Here is a 24,686-nt window from a genome sequence, read left to right on the forward strand (position 1 = left end):
GACTTTCATTATGTACGTTTTGAAAATATGCAAAAAACTAGCGTTCTAAAACGTATACACATGCGCCCCATTAACATTTTAAGCATTAACGCTGCGTTTTTGTGCAATGCTAGCGTTTCTGCTTAGTGTGTTCCCTGCCTACAGAAAAATTACAAAAAATGCAGTTCTTAATGATCTCAGCAAGGAAGAGAAAGCCCCATCAGCCATTTTGAAACCACACTTAGGCCTGAAACCCACTACAAATCACTAGCACATTCGCTAGCGCTTGTAATTAGCATTTTGTAAGAGATTCCATGAGCATTTTGCTGCGATTTTGGTAGAGATTTTTTTTTTTTTTTTTTTTTTTATTTTTTTTTTTTAAAAGAGGATTTCAGCCCTCAGTCTGGATTAACCACTTAACATCTCAGTCGTTTTCAGCTTATGCATCAGAGCAATGTTCACCTCCCATTCATTAGCCTATAACTTTATCACTACTTATCACAATGAACTGATCTATATCTTGTTTTTTTCCGCCACCAATTCGGCTTTCTTTGGGGGGTACATTTTGCTAAGAGCCACTTTACTGTAAATGCATTTTAACAGGAAGAATAAGAAAAAAAATGAAAAAATTCATTTGTCAGTTTTCGGCCATTATAGTTTTAAAATAATACATGCCTCCATAATTAAAACCCACGTATTGTTATTGCCCATTTGTCACGGTTATTTCACCATTTAAATTATGTCCCTATCACAATGTATCGCGACAATATTTTATTTGGAAATAAAAGAGCATTTTTTCCGTTTTGCATACATCACTATTTACAAGCTTATAAAAAAAAAAAAAAAAAAAGAGAGAGAAATATTTCATCTTTACATTGATATTTAAAAAGTTTAGACCCTTAGGTAAATATTTATGTTTTTTTTTTTTTATAGTAATTTTTTTTGTTTTTTTTTATTAAACATTTTATGTGGGCATTTTTGGGAGGGTGGGATATAAAAGTGTTTAATTTGGGGAAAGATTGGTGTATTGTAATGTTTTTGAGGATTTTCTTGTAGTTTTACTTTTTGGCCACAAGATGGCAATCTCGATTTTTTTTACATGACGTCACTCTAAGCGTACAATGTACGCTTAGAGAGACACAGCTTCAGAAAGAGCGAAGCTTCCGAGAGAAGCTGTCGCTTTTTCAGCGGGGGAGAGGAATCAATGATCGGGCTCCATAGCCCGATAAATTGATTCCGTGGCTACCGACTCCGCGGCCGGGAGTGCGCGTGCACGATCGGCCGCGGGAGCGCGCCTGTCCTCCTTGACGTTTTTATACGTCAAGGAGGACAAAGTGGTTAAAGATTAAGACCCCGTTCACATCTGAAATTGCAAAACTAGCGCAAATGATTTTACCACGATTAGGCCTTGGTCACATCTAAAAAAAAGCTGACGCCAGCGTTCTGCTATTTTGTGGGGGGGGGGGGGGGGTGTGGTTAGCGCCTCCTGGCCCCTACCTGCACTTTGCCCTTTTTTTCTTAGAATCGCTCTGCAAAAGCGCTTAAAGCACTTTATAATTTGTTTTCCACTTCCTGACGTCAGGTTAGGAAAGTGAACTTTCACCCGGAACAGAATAAATACTATGTATTCATTCTTAAAAGCGCAGGGGAAATAGATATAACAAGCGCTTTAGAGGCTCGATTCACAAAGCGGTGCTAACCCAGTTAGAGACTTTAGGCGTGATAACCATTGCCCCACGCTGGTGAAAAGCCAGTTTAGGCGTGATAAGTTTAGGCGTGATAAGTTTAGATCACGTGCAAAGTCCCACACGCAAAGCAGCGCCATTAAACTCTATGCGAAGTGCACCAGACTTTGCTAGCGCAAAACTTTTGATCAGCTGTGCACTGCGGTGCTAACCCAGTTGGTGCTATAGTCATCACGCCTAAACTGAGTTTCGCTCAAGTGGGATCACACCCATAGCATTACAATTAGCAAGAGCTTTCAAATAGCAAAATGCTCAGAAAATGCTCCTAGTGGGTTTCTGGCCTTAAGGAGTGATTGATGGAAGTTGCTAGGAGGGAAGACTAGCGTCCTGGACTGACCACAATGCACTCTCTCCTGCATCTACAGCCTGGCGTCCATGCACAGATGCCTGTTGGTGAGAGAGCTGGATGAACGCGTGGGTGGGGAGCAGGGGAGAAGCACAGTAAGCACTTCACTTTCATGCTGCCTTCGGGGCTCTCCCCTTTAGCGGCGCCTCCCCTTCAGCCAAGCCTCTCCCCTCTTATGCTCTATGGCAGCAAATTCTGACAGCCGCTGCCGTGCAGCAGAAGAATATGACAGGACGCGGCCAAGATCTACCAGTAGATCGCGATCGACCTATTGGGCAGCCCTGCTCTAGATTGTAAGCCTTTGGCAGGGCCCTCTCCCCTGGTGTATCATACTTGACTGTGTGCACTTTACCCAGATTTTTAGAACTTGTATTTTTACCACAACCACTCCAGTGTATGATCTGGCATTGTATTACTATCTGCATTGTGTATCTTATTGCTTGTTACCTGTATTGTTGCATCTATTGTCTGTTACCTGTATTGTGCTGTCACCCCTGTTATTGTCTGTAATCCTATTTATTGTACAGCGCTGCGTAATGTTGGCGCTATATAAATCCAATAAATAAATAAAATTCACGCAACTGTCACATGAAGATAATATAATCGCATAGAACAATGCAATGTAAAGGTACTCTCACATTGGTGCACGTGACGTGATGGAATAAGTTGATAAGTACTGGCATAATGCAGTATCTGACAACGTGCACATTCACATACCTCCCAACTTTTTTAGATAATAGGGACACCATTTGTTATCTAAATACTGATACCAGAAAGAATTCAGAAGCAAAAGACTTGTTTTAAAAAAAAAAAAAAAAAAAAAAAAGTATCATCATCATTATCATCATCATCATCATCTCTGGCCATTTTGTCACTCCAGGTGAGAAAACCTGTGGCGCCTCCGATTCCTCCTCCCACACCAACGTGGAAATTGTAATGTGGCAGCATTTTACCAGAAATTACATGAAATGTGGGCAGCGTTTCACCATTTGTGCATGAGGCACAAATGGGGACAGAAGGAGGCACAGGATGACAGAAGGAGGTACACACAGGGGCAGCGGGAGGTACAGGGGGACAGAAGAAGGCATGAGGGCCAGAAGGAGGCACAGGGGAACACAGGGGAAGTTCAGGAGCAGGGCTTATTCCAGCAACATGGCACCCCCAGGACCAATGGCACTCCAGGAAATGGCCTGTACTGCTTATGCCTAAAGACTCCCCTGGTCATCATTTGTTCTAACATTTTAAAATAAGAACTGTAGCAATTTAAAAATGATAGAAACAAATTTTCAATAGAATATATATTTACATAGATCTGTACATAAGTCCTGAAAGAGGGACCAATAAGTAAGAAAGAGGGACAGAGGGATTTAGTTTACAAAAAAAAATAAAATAATAATTGGTAGCTATGTATTCACAGCTAGAGATGGTCCGGTTCGCATTCAACAAGAATTCCCCCCCCCCCCCAAAAGAAAAAAGTTTGGGTTCGCATTTTTCCCATAGACTTTAATTGCGCTGACTTTACCAGTTAATGGCAAAGCCACCTTACATAGTAGAAACACCAAACTTGCAGGGTACGTGGAGGGGGTCATTGACTACAAGAGTCTCTCAAAAAGACCTTATACTTTGAGAAAATAAATCACTTAAAATAAAGACTTCATGGTGGCATCTGGGAGTTCCCTTTAAGAAGGGGACCCCAGAAGCCCACCCCCCCTCCCAGGTGAAATGAGTATAGGGGTAGTACCCCTTAACCATTTCCACAAAGGGTTAAATGAAATAAAAACACAATGAAAAAAGTGCTTTAACGTTCTTAATTAACCAGAAATACTTACCTGTATAAAAGAAACACACACACACACACACACACACACACACACACACACACGGAAATGTCCCACACCATTATCCTCACCTTGCAATCTGGTGAGGAGGCAGGGAGGACAGCAGGAGCCAGCAGCATTCTCTGCTATGTGGGGAGCGGCGGCACTGGCGAACTGAGGGGGCTATTCCGGGTGTCTGGAACCTCCCCCCCTGCACTGAGCTGTGTATTCAGCCAGGGAAGCCCGCATAATATAAACAGCCTCATTCTCCCTCTCTTCTAACTTCTGGTGCCTCCCTCCAGCTACTAGAATGAGAGAGGCAGCCCAGCTTCCCTCACAAGAAGATGCAGCCTGCAGTGAGAGAATGTTGATTATGGAGTCCTGGACTCTCCACAGCACAGAAGTGTCAGACATGATGAAATTAGAGTGCAGGCAAGCTGGTAAATATGCACAGCATGATGCAGAGCTTGCCTGGACTCAGGGTCTGTGGGCAAACATCTGTCTGGTCTCTCCCCATTGTTATAATGACTGCATGTGTGGGTAAGGTGTTTAACAAGCTGAAAAGTTTTTGACAGTCCCTTGACTTCAGGAGGGCTTCTTTCTGACTTGTGTGAGAGACTGACAGGGACAGGAGTCCGATTACAGGCAAGTAGCCTGTGTGATGTGGGACTGCAATACAGATAAGTTCTCTGCTCCATCTCAGGCTATTCTCAATTTCTCCACTCCTCTCTCTGGGCTAGTGCACGCCAAAATGACAATAGCAATCGCTAGCAATTTGTGAGTGTGATTATGTGAAGTGATTTTCAGAGCGATTTTTGAATGAATTGCTCAAAAACATGCAGTATACCTGCGATTTTGAAAAAATCACAACGCTGCTGTGGGAACACCCACATAGGGTAACATTAGCCAAGCGCTTTTCAAATCACTGTTGATTTGAAAAACGCCCAGAAGCACTCTTGGTGTGCACCAGCCTCCTTCATTCACCTTTGTTTCCCTCTTCCCCTAGAGCTGGCTGTGTGTTCTTGTCATACAGGAAAGCTAAATAAAAGTGCAATCCTGGTGAGGCAAAATATTATTTAGTATTTATATAGCGCCGCCATCTTCCGCAGATGCATATATCCCTGCATCATATGGGTATCGCTTGCGCTATGTGACACTATGTAGCATATTCCACTGAATTGTCCAAACTAAGTCTATCTCCTGTTCCTCTCTTGGGGAGTTGTTCCAGCGCTGTACCCCATTCACATTTGCTGCTACCAGAAGCCCTCAGAAACACTCGTGTCCTTGAGTACTTCCAAAGATAGGCAGCTCCGTAATACGCCAGCGCACTTTTGTGCATGGGCAGTATGGAGCCACCTGTATTCGGAAGCACTCGGGGACATACGTGCTTCTGGACCTTTCAGGAACCCCCCCCCCCCCCTTAAAAATCCTGCGTCTGCCCCTGGGCGGAGATCTTCAATCAACTTAATTGAAGATCACAACATGAGAAGATGGCGTGGGAACTTTTTACTATTGTTTCCCACTATCTTTTTAACATATCCTGAAAATTGTGTTGCTAGGATGTAAGGGGCCTGTGCTATTCACTGCTAAAGTTGGTGGGAATAGTTTCCCACAATCTGTCATTGACCGGCATTTAAATGTATAAGTCTTTTCCTTTGAACTTTTAACCATTTGACGACCACAGTGGTAACCCCCCCCCCCCCCCCCCTAAAGACCAGGTCATTTTTTGTAGTAGTGGGCTGTGCAGGCTTTTCAGCCTCCTGCACAGCCCAGCTATGGAGCCCAGCGATTGGACTCACCTTTTTTGTCCCTAAGGGGACATGCCGCCGGAGGTGTCCGATTGCTGCAGCAGTTTGTTTATTTTTTTTTCCCCCAGCCTCTATGGAGGCCCTTTCTCCCTCCCCTTCCCCCCTCCAGAATTAGAACAGGACAGCGATCAGTCCTGTTCCGCCTCTCAGTCATCAGCCTATGAGAGCACCAATTAGTAGGAAGGAATCATGGGGCGGACGATACACACCAAAACTAAACACATTAATAAATTTATCAAAAGATTTTAATGAATATCAAAAAATGTATATGTACAAACCGTTTAAAATTGCCCCTAGCTCTATACCCAGCTAGCCTATAATCCCACCCGGGAGCTCCCCACATTCATCGAAACACACAAGTCATCCAACCCGGACCATGGCCATCATACTAAGTGCACTCTCATATGTGTCAAAAAAGAGATTGTAACTGAAAGTTCAGACACATTTGCTGCCGCCTGAAAAGTCAGAAATGATTTACTGACATGTAGTCCAATGCTGGAGAAATTAAGAATGCTCCATTTTAGTAACAGCTGAAACAGCTGAAAGGAACCTTGTTAATGCAAAGTCCGCAGATATAGAAGCACAATGTCCTCACACGCTGCCAGTGATAAAACGTTAATGCATCAATCCCAGCGTAAAAGAAAGGCTTGCAGTTGGTTAGTGCAACACATATAGCACAGTGGATACTCAGTTGTCCTCGCAAGCGGTTAGTGCATAGCGGTATATTTAAGGCAGTAGCAGAGTTCTGTCCACATAGACATGTGCACCTTCAGCCGCTGCTGACAATTTTGCATAGAGTACCTTGATTGTGGCTCACCACAGATGCCATCCTGGGTTTGAGTGAGTTTCAGAGTCCATGAGTGTCTGCCAGCACCCTGGGGCAAACTTACTGTATGCGTCCCCTCAGGTATAGCAGTGCCAGGCGTGTGGAGAGAGTCCAGGCGGTCCAAGGCAGCGGGAGAGTGGGGCAAACATGCGGTGACGCCACCTAGAGCCTATGAGAGGACGGCACTCCCCGGCCAATCAGAGGCTGTACAGTTGTAAACAAAGGGGATTTATTTCCCCTTTTGTTTACAAACAGCCTGCTAGCCACGAACAGCGGCTAGCAGGCTAATCACTGAACTCCATTCCGTGAAGAAGTGGCAGGGAACAATTGCACATGCACGCAGCCGTTCCCTGGGAAACTGCAGCCCCAGTACTTGATGCCAATCGGCGTTAGCTGGTCCACAGGTGGTTAAAATCGATTTTCTCAAAAAGTAGAAGGTCTTTTTGAAAATGTTTTTTTCCCTTTTGTTCCCACTATTTCTTAACATTCCCATGCAAATTTGGTGTTTCTGGCATTTAAGGGGGCTTTGCTATTAACCGTTTACGCCATCAGCAGTTGGGACATTATTCACACGCAGTAGAGATCTTTAAAATTGATTCTCAAAAAGTATAAGGTTTTTTTTTTTTTTTTTTTTTTTTGGGAAAAAAAACAAGGTCTTCCTCTTGTAGTCACTGACCCACTCCAGATGTTAGACCCCTTGAAACATCTTTTTCAGCACTCGTGGCCAGAAACAGGGTTTGTAGTTTTGGAAGTTCGCCTGCCCATTGAAGTCTATTGCAGTTCGCAAAGTTCGTGCGAACACTAACTTCTGCGGAAGTTTGCAAACCTAAAATCAGAGGTTCGAGCCGGAAGCAGTAGATTTGGGCGCATGAGACAAGTGGACAAAAAGGGCGCCCCATTCACTTCCATTATAAATATCGTTTAATGGGCGCTGAACGGGGAAAATAAGGCGCCGGAGATTTTTAAGGATTTATAACGGCGCCCGGAGATTTTTAAGGATTTATAACTATGTTTGTGATGATTTAAGTTTACAAAATGAGCCCGTGACGAATAACGTTTATGAAGATAATAAATCACTATTTCTAAAACATTTCTAACACATTATTATCCACCCAAAAAAATAATTTACATTTTTTTTCTTTACATTTTTTATTTATTAATGTCTGTAAAATATTATTATCCATAGGGGGTTTTAGGTTTAGGCACCAACAGGGGGGTCTTAGGTTTAGGCACCAACTGGGGGGTCTTAGGTTTAGGCACCAACTGGGGGGTCTTAGGTTTAGGCACCAACAGGGGGGTCTTAGGTTTAGGCACCAACAGGGGGGTCTTAGGTTTAGGCACCAACAGGGGGGTCTTAGGTTTAGGCACCAACAGGGGGGTCTTAGGTTTAGGCACCAACAGGGGGTCTAGGGGTTAGGGATAGGTACAGGGAGGGTTTTTAATAAACGAAAATATAAGTTTCACTTTACAAACAGGGAAGATTAACGTTTTAAGAATTGCCGATCTCATACACATTATTTAGTGATTTATAAATTCTTAAAACACTATTTATAAACGAAATTCTACACAATAATTTCTATAAACGATATTTCCATTTATCGTTTATACCACGCGCCCTTTTTTCCCGACGCCCTTTTCGTACATACGCGGTTCGAGCCACCTCTATTCACAATAAATGAAGGCATACTTTTTATGTACCGTATGCTACACATTGCACAATATTTTTGCAGGGTAAGCAATGCAATGGCACAAATATGAAACTAGCCTAATAGAGAACACATTGTACATAAAAAAAATGGAATTATACACAAACATCCTAGGTAAATGTAAGGTAAAATAAATAAATACAGAAATGATACACACTTACCGCAGTCATCACACCTAGAAAAAAAAAAAAATAGTACATCAGTAAAAGATTGTCACTGTGGGAAAAAACAAATCTATAACATTGCAAGTTTTAAAATATTAAAAGGCAGTTGTAATATGCATGCCATGGATGCATTGCTGCGCTAATTCAATTAAAACTGCATATTGCAGCTTGGGGGTGTATGCATGCATGGCAAATTATTAAAAATAATGGACAGAGACAAAAAAGTGACAGCGCTCAAGGATGCACCTGAAATGTAAGCCTACAGAGGCAGAGCCCCTTCACATCCACTTTCAAAAAATTTTAGATTAGAATTAGCACATAATTTGCATCAGTTTTGTATTCAATTATATTTAGTTCCAGAGGGGCTCTGCATTGCCTCTGTAGGCTTACATTTCAGGTGCGTCCTTGAGCGCTGTCACTTGTCTGTTTGTTTTATGAAATGTGTATACCATTTGACAAGCAGCACGAGGATTATTATGTTTTTATCGTTAGATTAGCATTTGGTCTTCCGAGGGGGTACGTCACCGCCGTGGGGGAACAGTGGTGCTCATCCGGATTCCGGATATCCGAACTACACAGATAATCTGAGAGGGACATTCGACAGGATGTTTAGCCATTTTCAGGTCACTTCCGGTGTTCTATCCAGATATCCGAACGGATACTGGGGTCGGATATCCGAACAGGATTCGGATTGGAAAATTTTGAATCCAGATATCCAACCCGGATCGTGTAGAGGGGTATCCGGACCCAAATTAGTTCCAGATAGTGAAAAATGGTATCCGAGCACCCCTGGTGGGGAAGTCTATTAGGTCATAATTTGTGCACACATTGGGCTCTATTCACAATCATTTTCCGCATGCAATGCACTTGCGGTAAATTCCCGGCTGAAATAAGACCATCTTGACATTCACAAAATTGTACGCATGAACATTTACCACATGCACAAAATTTTACGCATTAATTATCCACATGCGTAAAAAATGCGGTAAAAGTCCACAAAAAAAAAAATTCACAAAAAAGAGCGGCGCCTTATTTCTGACTTAACGACCAATTTTGTATCACCTACTAGTACTTGGTGATATATTTAGCTTCCCATTGACTTAAAGAGAAACGCCGACCAAAAACTGAACTTTATCCCAATCAGTAGCTGATACGTGAGAAATCTATTCCTTTTCACAAACAGACCATCAGGGGGCACTGTATGACTGATATTGTGGTAAAACCCCTCCTACAAGTAACCCCTCCCACAAGAAAAGTTCGAATTTTTGTGGGAAATGGCTGTTTACAGCTGTTTGCATCTGCCAAAAAACATGCAGCAGCTACATCACCTGCCAACAGTAAAATGTTCACTGGAGTTCCTCTTTAAATGGAGTCTGGAGCCTTGAGTGCTGTGTTTGCTGAACTTTAATTTTTTTTGGACAAGTTTTTTATGCCACTTTTTTCCACACGTTTACTATGTAATTACACGTTTCCCAACATTTTTTTATGCATTGTTTTATGCATTGTTCCCGCATGCGGGAAACACGTGGAACATTTTTAGTGAATGTGGAAAACATTCGGAAATCATCACTGGCGGTAATATAGCGGTAAAAAAAAAAAATTAAAAAAAAATCTCTTAGGCCTAGTGCACACCACAGCGGTTCGGCAACGTTTTTCGATCCGCTTGCGGATGTGGAAACGCGTGGGTAATGTATTTCAATGGGCTGGTGCACACCAGAGAGGGAGGAGTTTTGCAGAAACGCATACTCCTGGGCTGCTGCAGATTTTGGATTGTGGAGGCGTTTCTGCCTCCAATGTTAAGTATAGGAAAAACGCAAACCACTCTGAAAAACGGCAGTTCAGAGCGGTTTTGTAGGCGTTTGTTACAGAAACTGTTCAGTAACAGCTTTACTGTAACATTGGCTATCATTCATGAACAGGCTGTCGGTAAAGAGAATTAGTGCGGGAAAACACCGCTGGCGAATTTTTAGACTTCTGGGTGAGCATTCATAAAAATGTATCCATGTGCGGAAGTAGTGCGGAGATTCCCCGAGCTAAGCTGGCGGTAGGCAGGCGGAGACACGGAAGCTGCAGAGTTGATACATTTCTCTTACAAGCTGCTTGGGAGGTCTGTGTGTCTCCATTCACTTACATTGGTATCGCCACATCAGAGGGAGCGGTACTTCCCGACCTCACACCGCTTGCGGTGATCTTCATGAATGAACATTTTGCTACATTTGTACCGATAATCACCGCACAAGGCGGTGATTTATCACTCTGCTCGGTAGTGTCATTTTTCCATGCGGAAAGAGGCTTTATGAATGCTGACTTTGCCGAGTGGTCGGTAAAGTCAGCTGTTTTAAGCATTTCCACATGCGGAAATGCTTTATGAATGATAGCCAATATATGAAATCTACTACACCAAAAACGCTTCCCAAAACCACAAAATGCTAGCTGAAACGCTACAGAAAAAGAAAAAGTTCCAAAATCTGCTAGCATTTTGCGGATCTGTTAGCGGGTTTTGGTGTGCACCAGGCCTTACCGCATGTGTGATTGTGAATAGAGCCCATTATCACTGAAGCTAGCACCCCCCTTTGCCTGTAGTGAGTGCTAGTTGTGTAATATAGTCCGGTTATCGGAGCTCTGCACATCAATGCAGATAAATCATTCAGGTATAAAGTTTTGTTTGAAAGCGCTGCCATGTCTCCCACTGCACAAATTAAAAAGAATGGACGGGCAGGGAATAACTAGTTGTAGGGTCTATTTCCCCTAAGCCCTAATCCGGGCAAAATCTGCAGCATTTCCCTGCATGTGAGCTGCACAGGGAAATGTTCACTATTATAATGGAGTGCCGTCCAGATCCCACTTCAGTGCCGATCTGGATGGCATGCTGCAGACCGCAGTGGAATCACTTAACGACTTATGCTGGGACTACGCAGCGAACGGGAGCCGTAGCCGATTCAGAAAGGTCTCCTAGTGGAAACCAGCCCTGAAGCCTGGAACCCACTAGCAGTGCTTTTTGAAGCTTTTTCTGAGCGCTTATGATTTGAAAAGCTCTTGCTGATGTAATGCTATGTGTGTGATCCTACTTCAGGGATGTGAGAGAGAAAAAAAAAAAAAAAAAAAAAAAAAAAAAAAAGTTTCAGCGATCACATAAAAACATACATGATTATGGCGATTTTTATGTGATTTTAATGCAAGTGAATGGGAGCGATATTTTAAAAGCGCTCAGAAAGCACTGATCAATCGCAAATGCTCAGAGTAGCGCTTTACTCATACAAGAAATTTTTTTCATGTAGTTCAAGCTGTTCATCTGCAGATTCATCCGTTTAACTTTTTTTTTGGTCACCTGATTCACATGCTTGTCTGCACAAAAATCACAACAGAGGGGTGCTGCACACCTAGTGCGCTTCTCAAAACGCTAGTGCTTTAAAAAGCACTTAGCTAATGTATTTGAATAGGTTGGATCACACCAGAGTGATGTAATTTTTAGAGAAACACAAGCGCTGTTCCTGCAGCATTTCTAAGGTGACTCAGTCTCAATGTTAAGTATAGGAAAGTGGAAAACTCCCTCTAAGAAGAGCACTAGAGCAGAGCGATTTTCCAAGTGGTTTTATACAAAAGCTGTACACTTCCAGTTCTACTGCTAAAAAAAAAAAAGTTGCTACACCAAAAAACACACACACACATAGGAATACCTAGAAAATCTCTAGGCACAGGTCTAGAATCGCTTAGTAAAATCACTTCTAAAAACAGAGCATTTGCGATTATGGTAGCGCTTTTAGGTGTGCACCAGCGCTAAAGTTGCAAACACACCAGATTAAAAAAAAAAAATCAAGGAAACAATCTGCTATGTGGGTTTGGCAGTAAAGTTTCACCAACAGATCGTTGTAACTATGCTGCACACATGCTAACAACCAGTCCATGCAAAAAGCCCAAGAAATGCTTTTGTAGTTTATTTACTCTGTTTCTTCATGCGTATGCTGTGCAAACAGACGTAAAGAAATATCTGCAGATTTCAAACACACTTTAACAATCATCAGTTGACCAGATAGTTTAGTGTGAACGGTAAAGACTGAGCAACATATCTTTTGTCACTATATTTGTAGGGTTTTTTTTTTTTTAATTATTATCTATCGGTCATTGATCTATCATTTTCCAAAGACTTTTAGTCACATGTGTACGCGGTCTTTACTCCATAAACTGTACCATTAAATAATATGCCCAGTATTAGTGATGACAACATCCAGACCTGAGAGACTGATAGAAGCCAGGACCACAATAATAACTATCCCTGTGATTTTCATGATGCTTGCTTCAGAATCCTTAGATAAGTATGTTCAACCTGCCACTGTGCATCTTTATACTGTCTGTCAGGCCACCCTCAGGTGAACACACCCTCCATGTAATCATCATATTCAGCTGAACTGAGGCCTCTTTTTCATGGGCAGTTGAACTGTGTGCTCAGGCAAGTAGTTACCACGCAGCAGTTGCCAAGCAGCAGAGTGCAGTTGTGAGAGTTTGGGCTCTATTCATAAAAAAGTTGTGGCGAAAAAACTCCTGGAGGGAAAATACAGCAGCGGTATTTTACACTTCTGGGTGGTCATTAAAAAAAATCTTGCCAGCTGCGATGCAAGAGCGGAGATCTCCCGCTGAAAGCTGGCGGTAAGCTGTCGGAAGGCATGCGGAAACACTTCAGCCGGCAGAGTCCCTCCGTGCGCTGCTCTCTCTGGGAGGTCTGTCCCATTCACTTGTATGTAATCCGCAAAATCAGAGGAAGTGGTATTTCCCGTCCACATACCGCTTCCTCTAAACTTCATGAATGGCCATTTTGTTACTTTTTTTCTAGATAAATCTAGAAAAACACTGGGGGCTCTATTCATAAAACCTTCCCGCAAGTTTTCCGCTCAAAACAGCGGACTTTCCCGACCATTTAGCAAAGTGGGCATTCAAAAAAGCTGTTCCCGCATAAAAATCTACAATCCCCCAGCAGAGCGAGAAATTTCCGCCTTCTCCAGTGTTTTTCTAGATTTATCTAGAAAAAAGTAACAAAATGGCCATTCATAAAGATTAGAGGAAGCGGTATGTGGACGGGAAATACCGCTTCCTCTGATTTTGCGGATTACATACAAGTGAATGGGACAGACCTCCCAGAGAGAGCAGTGCACGGAGGGACTCTGCCGGCTGAAGTGTTTCCGCATGCCTTCCGACAGCTTACCGCCAGCTTTCAGCGGGAGATCTCCGCTCTTGCATCGCAGCTTTCAAGATTTCTTTGAATGACCACCCAGAAGTGTAAAATACCGCTGCGGTATTTTCCCTCCAGGAGTTTTCTCGCAACAACTTTTTTATGAATAGAGCCCCGGAGAGGGCGGAAATTTCTCGCTCTGCTGGGGGATTGTAGATTTTCATGCGGGAACAGCTTTTATGAATGCCCACTTTGCTAAATGGACGGGAAAATCCGCTGTTTTGAGCGGAAAACTTGCGGTAACCTTTTATGAATAGAGCCCTGGGTGGTCATTCAAAAAAATCTTGCCAGCTGCGATGCAAGAGCGGAGATCTCCCGCTGAAAGCTGGCGGTAAGCTTTCGGAAGGCATGCGGAAATACTTCAGCCGGCAGAGTCCCTCCGTGCAGTGCTCTCTCTGGGAGGTCTGTCCCATTCACTTGTATGTAATCCGCAAAATCAGAGGAAGCGGTATTTCCCGTCCACATACCGCTTCCTCTAAACTTTATGAATGGCCATTTTGTTACTTTTTTCTAGATAAATCTAGAAAAAAACTGGAGAAGGCGGAAATTTCTCGCTCTGCTGGGGGATTGTAGATTTTCATGCGGGAACAGCTTTTATGAATGCCCACTTTGCTAAACGGACGGGAAAATCCGCTGTTTTGAGCGGAAAACTTGCGGTAAAGTTTTATGAATAGAGCCCTATAAGCGCTTTTCTGAGTGCTATTGATGTATCAGCGCTTTCTGAACGCTTTTTAAAAATCGCTCCCATTCATTGAATCATGGTAAAAATTGCCACAATCGCAATTTTGACTTTTATTGACGAAGCATTTTGCCAATAAAAGTCACTATACAAATACCTGTACTTTTTATGACAATTAGGCCACATTCACAATGGCCATTGCAATGCTTTCTCTGTGCAGGAAAAACAAGAAAACAGATTGGTACAGCAGCACCACATGTGATCAGCGCATTGCATCGGGTATAGTGAAGCATACAGTGAATGAAAAATATGCATCACTTTTACCATTAACACGTGCATTTAGGGTGCATTACCATACCGCAACCCGTTATGCCGCAGTATACCAGCCAAACTGTGAACGTAGCCTAGGTGATGCATTGCAGTGCGTTAAACCTTGTTATAAAGCGGCCATTACACTGCACTGCAGCGCACCACTTTGAATGCGGCCTTATGCCTGGAACCCACTAGCAGTATGTTACTAAGCCATTTGTAAGCGCTTGTGATTTGAAAAGCTCTTGCTAATGTAATGCTATGGATGTAATCCCAGTTGAGCGTTGTGATTTTATAAAAGTCCCCCACAGCATTGCATTATCAAGAGCTTTTCAAATCACTAGCACTTATAAAAGGCTGCTAGTGGGTTTGAACCCTTAGGCCCTTTTTTCCACGAACTGTTTCTAGGCAGTGAAATGCCTCTCAAACTCTCACAACTGCTCACTGCTGCCTGGTAACTGCTTGTCGCTGCCTGGTAACTGCTCACTGCTGCCTGGCAATAGTGTTGGGCGAACAGTGTTCGCCACTGTTCGGGTTCTGCAGAACATCACCCTGTTCGGGTGATGTTCGAGTTCGGCCGAACACCTGATGGTGTTCGGCCTTTTAAGTTCGGGTTCGCCCCGAACTACTGAATGGCCGCCGAACAGGGCCGAACAGGGCCCCTGTTCGGCCGAACAGGGCCCTGTTCGCCCGAACATGCCGCAATACGGCCCCCCTATGGGGTCGCAGGCATAAGGGGGGAGCATGCCCCGATCGCGGGGGGGGGGTCGGAAATTCCCCCCACCCCCTCCGCTAGCGCTCCCCCCTCTGCCCGCTTCCCCATACAAAAGTTTAAGGCAAGTTAAATAGTACTTGGTGGCTGGCACTGGCAGTGGAGTGAGGAGGAGGAGGAGTCCGAGTAGCAGAGTGACGCGTTGAGGCCGGGCAGCGGGCGGTTCAGCGGTAGTACCCTTGTGGTACTTCCGCCCTTTCTCTGACCTCACGTCCTCTGCATACGAGGGTACGCGTCACGCGTACCCTCGTATGCGTCATCACATAGAGGACGTGAGGTCAGAGAAAGGGCGGAAGTACCACAAGGGTACTACCGCTGAACCGCCCGCTGCCCTGCCTCAACGCGTCACTCTGCTACTCGGACTCCTCCTCCTCCTCACTCCACTGCCAGTGCCAGCCACCAAGTACTATTTAACTTGCCTTAAACTTTTTTTATGGGGAAGCGGGCAGAGGGGGGAGCGCTAGCGGAGGGGGTGGGGGGAATTTCCGACTCCCCCCGCGATCGGGGCATGCTCCCCCCTTATGCCTGCGACCCCATAGGGCCCCCAAAATGGGCATGTTCGGGGGTCCCATTGACTTCCATTGAGTTCGGCGTTCGGGCCGAACATGCCGAACATCTGGCCCATGTTCGGCCTGTTCGTCCCGAACCCGAACATCCAGGTGTTCGCCCAACACTACCTGGCAACTGCTTGCTGAGCACACAGCTCAACAGTTCGTGGAAAACAGGCCTTAGAAGTAGACTGTTGCAGCCAGATGTGGGGGGTGTCGGGGGGCTCCTGGAGAGTGTGTGTGTGCGTGTGTGTGTGTCTCTTTGGTAGATACAGAATTATGCAAGTATTTATGCAAATATATGCAGCTTGAAAATGGACCAGTGACATTCCACCTTGGCTGTACTTCATGGGTCTATTTTTAGGCCTCTTTTCCACAAACTGTTGAGCTGTGTGCTCAGCAAGCAGTTGCCAGGCAGGAGTGAGCAATTACCAGGCAGCGACAAGCAGTTACCAGGCAGCAGTGAGCAGTTGTGAGAGTTTGAGAGGCATTTCACTACCTAGAAACAGTTCGTGGAAAAGAGGCCTAAAGCTTAATACATTAAAGATTTGCATAATTCTGCATCAACTAAGAATTATTTACACCTCATTCATCCTTAGGCCTCTTTTCCATGGACTGTTGAGCTGTGTGCTTAGCAAGCAGTTACCAGGCAGCAGTGAGCAGTTACTAGGAAGCAGGCCCGACCCTAGACTTTTTGCCGCCTGAGGCAATCTTCAAAGAACTCCCCCCCCCCCCCAGCCGTGGGTGTGGGGGGCCACCGGAGCTGGAGGGGATAGCGGGCAGGAAGGGGGTATTGGGCATAGCGGCGGGGAGGGAGGTCGGACCCCCCCTCCCTCACCTGGGTCCCCCGTCCTCCGCTCCCCTCCAGCTTTAAATAGTTCCGTGCTGGCTGCAGCTATTTGTAAGAGGCAACGGGCGGGGATTACTCACCTCTTCCTCGTTCCAGGCCAGCGTGCGCTCCACTGACGTCACTTTCTGCGGCGTAGGACCCAGGCGAGGGAGGGGGGGTCCGACCCCCCTCCCCGCCGCTAGGCCCAATACCCCCTTCCTGCCCGCTATCCCCTCCAGCTCGGGCGGCCCCCCACACCCACGGATGGGCGGGTGCCGCCCCCCCAGAAGTGCCGCCTGAGGCAAAAGTTTCACCCCGCCTCATGGGCGGGCCGGCCCTGCTAGGAAGCAGTGAGCAGTTACTAGGCAGCAGCAAGCAGTTGTGAGAGTTTTTCAACTGTCCGTGGAAAAGAGGCCTTAGTTTGGTGTAGACATAGTCAACAGTATGGAAATAATAATGAGCTGATGCAAATATTATGCTAATTTTAGGCAAATTTATTCAGTTTCAAGATTGACCAAATCAAATGTATTAGCAGTTGCATTTCATTGGTCCATTTTCATGCTGTATCAATATACAAAGAATTAACAAATCATTTGCATCAATGCAGAATTAGGCCTCTTTTCCACGGACTGTTGATAGGCAGTGAAATGCCTCTCAAACGCTCACAACTGCTTGCTGATACCTGGTAACTTCTTTTTGCTGCCTGGTAACTGCTTACTGCTGCCTGGTAACTGATTGCTGAGCGCACAGCTCAACAGTCCATGGAAAGGAGGACTTATAAGCATCTCATATCTCTAGCCCTGAGCAATATTCAGCTTTAGCCCACATAATTTTCCCAGAAGGCCACATTCACAGTGCTGCATTGCGGTGTGTCATAATGGCCTCTCTATAAGGGCTGGTATGCACTACAAAGCGCAGTCGCTAGCGTTTTATTGTAGCGCTTTGTAAGTGATTTTAGAAACAATTTCCCTGCTCCAATACAATACATTAGAGCACAAATACAAAATGCTGCATGTCCTGCGATTGTGATTAGCCCTAATCACAATCACTCTAGTGTGTTCACCACTATTCACTTTCATTAGCAAACCTGACAATTGTCTGTGATCGGAAAACACTCAGGCTAAGAACACACCTAGCAGAAACGCTAGCGTTGCGGAAAACTCTGCGTTTTTGCTGCTAATGGAAAAACACATATAAAAAACGCATATGCATTTTCTATGCGCTTTTAAGCATGTTTTAAAAAGAAACAGGTTTTGTTGCATAATATTCAAAAACGCACATAATCAAAGTCAATGGGAATGCAATGGTATGCATTTTTATATGCATTTTTTTTAATTGTTTTGTGATGTATTTCCACTTCCTGTTGTCTTCCTAGTGATTAGCATTAAATGCAATTGAAAAACGCATGAAAAATGCATTCAAAACATACAGTATATGCGATTTGTATATGCAAATGCATAGAAATGCATGCAAAACGCTTGAAAAAGGCAAATGCAGAAAAAACGCAAACGCAGTCAAATGCACACACAAAAAAATGCACATGACAGAAAATGCAACCTTTCACACTCTGTTATGTGTGCACCCTGCCTCATAAAAGCGATCTAGGGGGTTCCAGCCCACTGCTTATTTTGTAAAAAAAAAAAAAAAAACTGCTACATTTGACTGGTTCACTTTTAAGTTGCATACATAAAATGAATAAACTTTACATCATCTTGAGAAGGGATCACAGTTGCCCCTGCAGGAATGCAGACGATTCCCTGCACAATATACACATTTGTCTGGGTTTTAACGCATGCATTTCCCTTTACAGTAGCCAGTGATTTCACTGAGGTTGCAAGTAAAAATGACACTCCATTCACATCAGTGCAAATCTTTTCTCTACTGGCGCCAACTGTATAAATGGGGCACCACGTAAATCTAAAGCTACAGGGTGGGCCATTTATATGGATACACCTTAATAAAATGGAAATGGTTGGTGATATTAACTTCCTGTTTGTGGCACATTAGTATATGTGAGGGGGAAACTTTTCAAGATGGGTGGTGACCATGGTGGCCATTTTGAAGTTGGACATTTTGAATCCAACTTTTGTTTTTTCAATAGGAAGAGGGTCATGTGACACATCAAACATATTGGGAATTTCACAAGAGGTTTCCATTGATGAAGACTGGCCCCACTATCTTTCTACCCCATCCACCACACCATACCATCATTTTTTTTTTGTTCCAACAGTCTTGGAGGGATCTATCCAATGTGGGTTAGTGTCAGACCAATAGTAGTAGTTTTGTTTGTTAACTTCACCATTCACATAAAGGTTTGCCTCATCACTGAACAAAATCTCCTGCGTAAACTGAGGATCCTGTTCCAATTTTTGTTTTGCTCATTCTGCAAATTCAGTGCGCCGAACTGGGTCATCCTCATTGAGATGCTGCAGTAGCTGGAGTTTGTAAGGGTGCCATTTGTGAGTAGCTAATATCCGCCAAAGGGATGTTCGACTAATGCCACTCTCCAGTGACATGCGGCGTGTGCTATGCTGTGGGCTCTTGCTGAATGAAGCTAGGACAGCCACTGATGCTTCTTCATTAGTGACAGATTTCATGCGTCCACATTTTGGCAAATCCAACACTGAACCAGTTTCACGAAATTTAGCAAGCAGTTTGCTAACTGTAGCATGGGAGATGGGTGGCCTCGTAGGGTGTCTTGCATTGAAATCTGCTGCAATGACCCGGTTACTGCATTCACCAGACATCAACACAATGTCTATCCGCTCCTCACGTGGTAATCTCGGCGACATGTCAATGGCTGTAAACAAAGAGAAGCTAGTAAATAACTCATGAAAGAATAAAGTTACGTTAAAACCAAGCACACCATTTTTTTTTCTTGTGAAATTCCCAATAATTTGATGTGTCACATGACCCTCTTCCTATTAAAAAAACAAAAGTTGCATTAAAAATGGCTGCCATGGTCACCATCCATCTTGAAAAGTTTCCCCCCTCACATATACTAATGTGCCACAAACAGGAAATTAATATCACCAACCATTCCCATTTTATTAAGGTGTATCCATATAAATGGCCCACCCTGTATATTGCTGGTAATCTTTACCTTTCATTTCCATACCCCAACTACATCGTTTGTTATCCTTACCTTTCATTGCCATACCCCAACTATATTGTCTGTTATCCTTACCTTTCATTTCCATACCAACTTTATCAATTACAATAAAACATTATTTAGCAAATAATAGTTTCTAAAACTGCTCCCTATGCTTTCTCAGAAACTTATGGAAATAGCGAAGACCAATTGAGTCCTCTATACTGTGCAGAGACCTCTGCACAGTAGAGCAGACCCGATTGGGTTCAGCTATTTTCCCCTAAGCCTGATCGGAAAGCTGCTACTGTGCCCGCACAGGATCGCAGTAGGTAAATTTTTACTTTCTCTGCCGTTCGGGGCTGCCAGGGCTGGATCAGGGGAAGCCTCATTCGGGTCCAGAGGCTTCCCCATCCCGAGGGGGGGGGGGGTTGGGGGTCTGTTACAGATTTTCTTTAAGTGAACAAAAACCTAAAGGGAAATTAAAAAATGAGTTCTCCCGCCACCAGCTAGTTTCATTTTTTGCCGACTAGGAGTCGAAGGCCGCTGCGCGCCTGCGCAGCCCTGGCCATGCATATTCTTCTTCGCTTTCCCCTTCACAATAACATCCTGTGCCAAGTCTGCGAAAATAAAACTAGCTGGCGGCAGGAGAACGGAGGATGGTTGAGGGCAAAGGACGGCTGCAGGGGGTTGGTAGAAGCTCCAGGTAAGTGAAACTCATTTTTTTTACTTCCTGTAACAATCGGTGTAACACAGAGAGGGTCTGATTACCGGTGAACTGCAGTTTCACAGAGAATACAGAATATACCCGATTATTGGTGATCTGCAGTATCACCGATAATCTGATATATCTACTAACCTCTGGACACCTGATATAACAAGTGAGTGTTAGATGCAACAGTATACTTTGAGTACGGCACAGAAGTATGTTCCTTCTGATGGCCTAGACTCTCCCGGGGGAGGAGCTAGGCTGAGAGTAGGAAGGACAGAGCGTGAGTGACACCAGTGAGAGGGTGTCACTAACAGGTCTGGGAACTGCCTCTAACAGTAAGGCCAGTTCTCGAGGTCGGGCAAGCCAGGTCGTTAACACACAGACAGATAAGGTACAGATTCAGGAGACAGATACGGAATCCAATAAACAGGCAGGGTTTGGCAACGGAGTATCAGAATAGCAAGGTACAGAGTCAGGAGGCAAATACGGAGTCCAGGAACGAGCAGAGTTTGGCAACAGGATATCAGAAATAGCAAGGTACAGAATCAGAGTTCAGAGGAATAGTCAGGTAGGCAGAAGGTCATAACAAATAATACAGTTCAATATTCCTAATGCTAAGGTGTGAGTTCCTTGATCATCAACACCTTTGGAAACTATGCTAGAACACAGATACAGACAAGGTCTGAGTGCTACCACGTAGTGATCGCAACGGCAGACAACCAGAGAATGACCAGCACCCAGTATATATATTATAGCGCTCTCCAGCGCCACCCCTAAGTGCTGGACCAATGGAAAGTGGTGAAAATGTCAGCTGACCCGCTTGGTCAGCTGACTCTTCTCTGGCTGTCATATAAACTCTGCCTCTCAGCGCTCGCACGTCCTTCTGAACCTGTGTGGATTAGCAGTCCCAGCCACACCAGACATGTCTTGCAATGTATCCACTGATTCGGGTGCGGGGGCCGCCGCCCCGCTCTCCAAGCAAGCGGCGGCTTCCCCCTGTCCAACCAAAATGTCAGTAGTATTGCTATGCGCGCAATCCGCTGCATCCAACGCGGACTCCACCGCTCTGCCCATGCAGCATGCGGCGGTTTCTTCGCATTGTGCCGCCATGTTGGACGCGGAAACAGCCGCCTCACTCTGAGCGTTTGCGGTGGCTTTTCCGCGTTTCCTCACACTTCCCTTTAGGTGTCCTTTAAAGGAAACCTGAGAGGAAAGGGGGAAAAAATGATATATACCTGGGGCTTCCTCCACCCCCCTTCAGGGTGATGGGTCCCTCACCATCTCTCCAGGCTGCCTCGATTAGGGATGATCGGAAAGAGTAATATCCGTTCCGCCGGAATTCGCGGATTCCGCCTGGCTTAATTCCAATGCTACGAAAACTCCACTGGATTTTTGCAAAATTCCGTGGAATTCTGGATTCCGACGGAAAAATTAAAGTAATCGCAAATGGAACCTTGTTTATGCTAAATGTTAGCCCATAGAACCTATTGACTGTTCCCTTAGTCTTTTTTCTCCTTCCTCCCTTTCTTCCTCCTCCCAGAGGGAGGAGGAGGGTCTTGTCTTCCAGGGAATTGTAGGATTTCAAAAGTCAGCTTACATACATTGGCCGGGAATCAAACCCAGGTCTAGTGCTTGGTATGCAGCTCTCCTCACCACTATACCACCACCAACACTACATGCTGAAGCCAGCCTAGCATGTACCATTATGATATATCCAAGAGAAAAATGAGCTTGCTTAGGGATTTGTAGAATGTCAAAAGCCAACTCACATACAGGGGCGTCTGAGTCACTAGGCAACTATACATTTTTGCCTATGGTGCCCTGGGTGGAAGTGGGCTGGATCAGGGGAAGCCTCATTCGGGTCCAGAGGCTTCCCCATCCCGAGGGGGGGGGGGGGGGTTGGGGGTCTGTTACAGATTTTCTTTAAGTGAACAAAAACCTAAAGGGAAATTAAAAAATGAGTTCTCCCGCCACCAGCTAGTTTCATTTTTTGCCGACTCGGAGTCGAAGGCCCTGGCCATGCATATTCTTCTTCGCTTTCCCCTTCACAATAACATCCTGTGCCAAGTCTGCGAAAATAAAACTAGCTGGCGGCAGGAGAACGGAGGATGGTTGAGGGCAAAGGACGGCTGCAGGGGGTTGGTAGAAGCTCCAGGTAAGTGAAACTCATTTTTTTTACTTCCTGTAATAATCGGTGTAACACAGAGAGGGTCTGATTACCGGTGAACTGCAGTTTCACCGAGAATACATAATATACCCGATTATTGGTGATCTGCAGTATCACCGATAATCTGATATATCTACTAACCTCTGGACACCTGATATAACAAGTGAGTGTTAGATGCAACAGTATACTTTGAGTACGGCACAGAAGTATGTTCCTTCTGATGGCCTAGACTCTCCCGGGGGAGGAGCTAGGCTGAGAGTAGGAAGGACAGAGCGTGAGTGACACCAGTGAGAGGGTGTCACTAACAGGTCTGGGAACTGCCTCTAACAGTAAGGCCAGTTCTCGAGGTCGGGCAAGCCAGGTCGTTAACACACAGACAGATAAGGTACAGATTCAGGAGACAGATACGGAATCCAATAAACAGGCAGGGTTTGGCAACGGAGTATCAGAATAGCAAGGTACAGAATCAGAGTTCAGAGGAATAGTCAGGTAGGCAGAAGGTCATAACAAATAATACAGTTCAATATTCCTAATGCTAAGGTGTGAGTTCCTTGATCATCAACACCTTTGGAAACTATGCTAGAACACAGATACAGACAAGGTCTGAGTGCTACCACGTAGTGATCGCAACGGCAGACAACCAGAGAATGACCAGCACCCAGTATATATATTATAGCGCTCTCCAGCGCCACCCCTAAGTGCTGGACCAATGGAAAGTGGTGAAAATGTCAGCTGACCCGCTTGGTCAGCTGACTCTTCTCTGGCTGTCATATAAACTCTGCCTCTCAGCGCTCGCACGTCCTTCTGAACCTGTGTGGACTAGCAGTCCCAGCCACACCAGACATGTCTTGCAATGTATCCGCTGATTCGGGTGCGGGGGCCGCCGCCCCGCTCTCCAAGCAAGCAGCGGCTTCCCCCCGTCCAACCAAAATGTCAGTAGTATTGCTATGCGCGCAATCCGCTGCATCCAACGCGGACTCCACCGCTCTGCCCATGCAGCATGCGGCGGTTTCTTCGCAATGTGCCGCCATGTTGGACGCGGAAACAGCCGCCTCACTCTGAGCGTTTGCGGCGGCTTTTCCGCGTTTCCTCACACTTCCCTTTAGGTGTCCTTTAAAGGAAACCTGAGAGGAAAGGGGAAAAAAAATGATATATACCTGGGGCTTCCTCCATCCCCCTTCAGGGTGATGGGTCCCTCACCATCTCTCCAGGCTGCCTCGATTAGGGATGATCGGAAAGAGTAATATCCGTTCCGCCGGAATTCGCGGATTCCGCCTGGCTTAATTCCAATGCTACGAAAACTCCACTGGATTTTTGCAAAATTCCGTGGAATTCTGGATTCCGACGGAAAAATTAAAGTAATCGCAAATGGAACCTTGTTTATGCTAAATGTTAGCCCATAGAACATATTGACTGTTCCCTTAGTCTTTTTTCTCCTTCCTCCCTTTCTTCCTCCTCCCAGAGGGAGGAGGAGGGTCTTGTCTTCCAGGGAATTGTAGGATTTCAAAAGTCAGCTTACATACATTGGCCGGGAATCAAACCCAGGTCTAGTGCTTGGTATGCAGCTCTCCTCACCACTATACCACCACCAACACTACTTTCTGAAGCCAGCCTAGCATGTACCATTATGATATATCCAAGAGAAAAATGAGCTTGCTTAGGGATTTGTAGAATGTCAAAAGCCAACTCACATACAGGGGCGTCTGAGTCACTAGGCAACTATACATTTTTGCCTATGGTGCCCTGGGTGGAAGTGGGCGCCCTCTCGCCGCTCTCTCTGTGCGTGTTTATTTTATTTTTTTTCTTCTTTCAGCCAGCCAGGTCAGCGCCGGCTGTGACAGGCAGCTCAGCCTGTGCCCGGCGCCACCTACTGGTCCGCCCCCTTCCTCTCCTCTCCTCCGAGCGAACAGCACGCACATTAGTTTTAGTGCGAGTGCGGTGCCGCCGCCTACTGGTCCACCCCCTCT

At 45.1% G+C, this 24,686-nt stretch overlaps 1 protein-coding gene across 1 annotated transcript in view; it reads right to left on the reverse strand.

Moving 5' to 3' along the window:
* LOC137561547 (serine protease inhibitor Kazal-type 1-like) overlaps positions 1–12,830 on the reverse strand; it is a 33,151-nt gene extending 20,321 nt beyond the window's left edge. Inside the window, exons 1-2 of the mRNA XM_068272862.1 lie at positions 12,623–12,830; positions 8,389–8,402 (exon numbers count right to left, since the gene is read on the reverse strand). Coding sequence (XP_068128963.1) covers positions 8,389–8,402; positions 12,623–12,677 — 69 coding nt within the window. The 5' untranslated portion in view covers positions 12,678–12,830. The remainder of the gene's footprint in view (positions 1–8,388; positions 8,403–12,622) is intronic.
* Positions 12,831–24,686: the final 11,856 nt, after the last annotated feature.

This window comes from Hyperolius riggenbachi, chromosome 3 (assembly GCF_040937935.1).
Source record: "Hyperolius riggenbachi isolate aHypRig1 chromosome 3, aHypRig1.pri, whole genome shotgun sequence".
Taxonomy (NCBI): Eukaryota; Metazoa; Chordata; class Amphibia; order Anura; family Hyperoliidae; genus Hyperolius; species Hyperolius riggenbachi.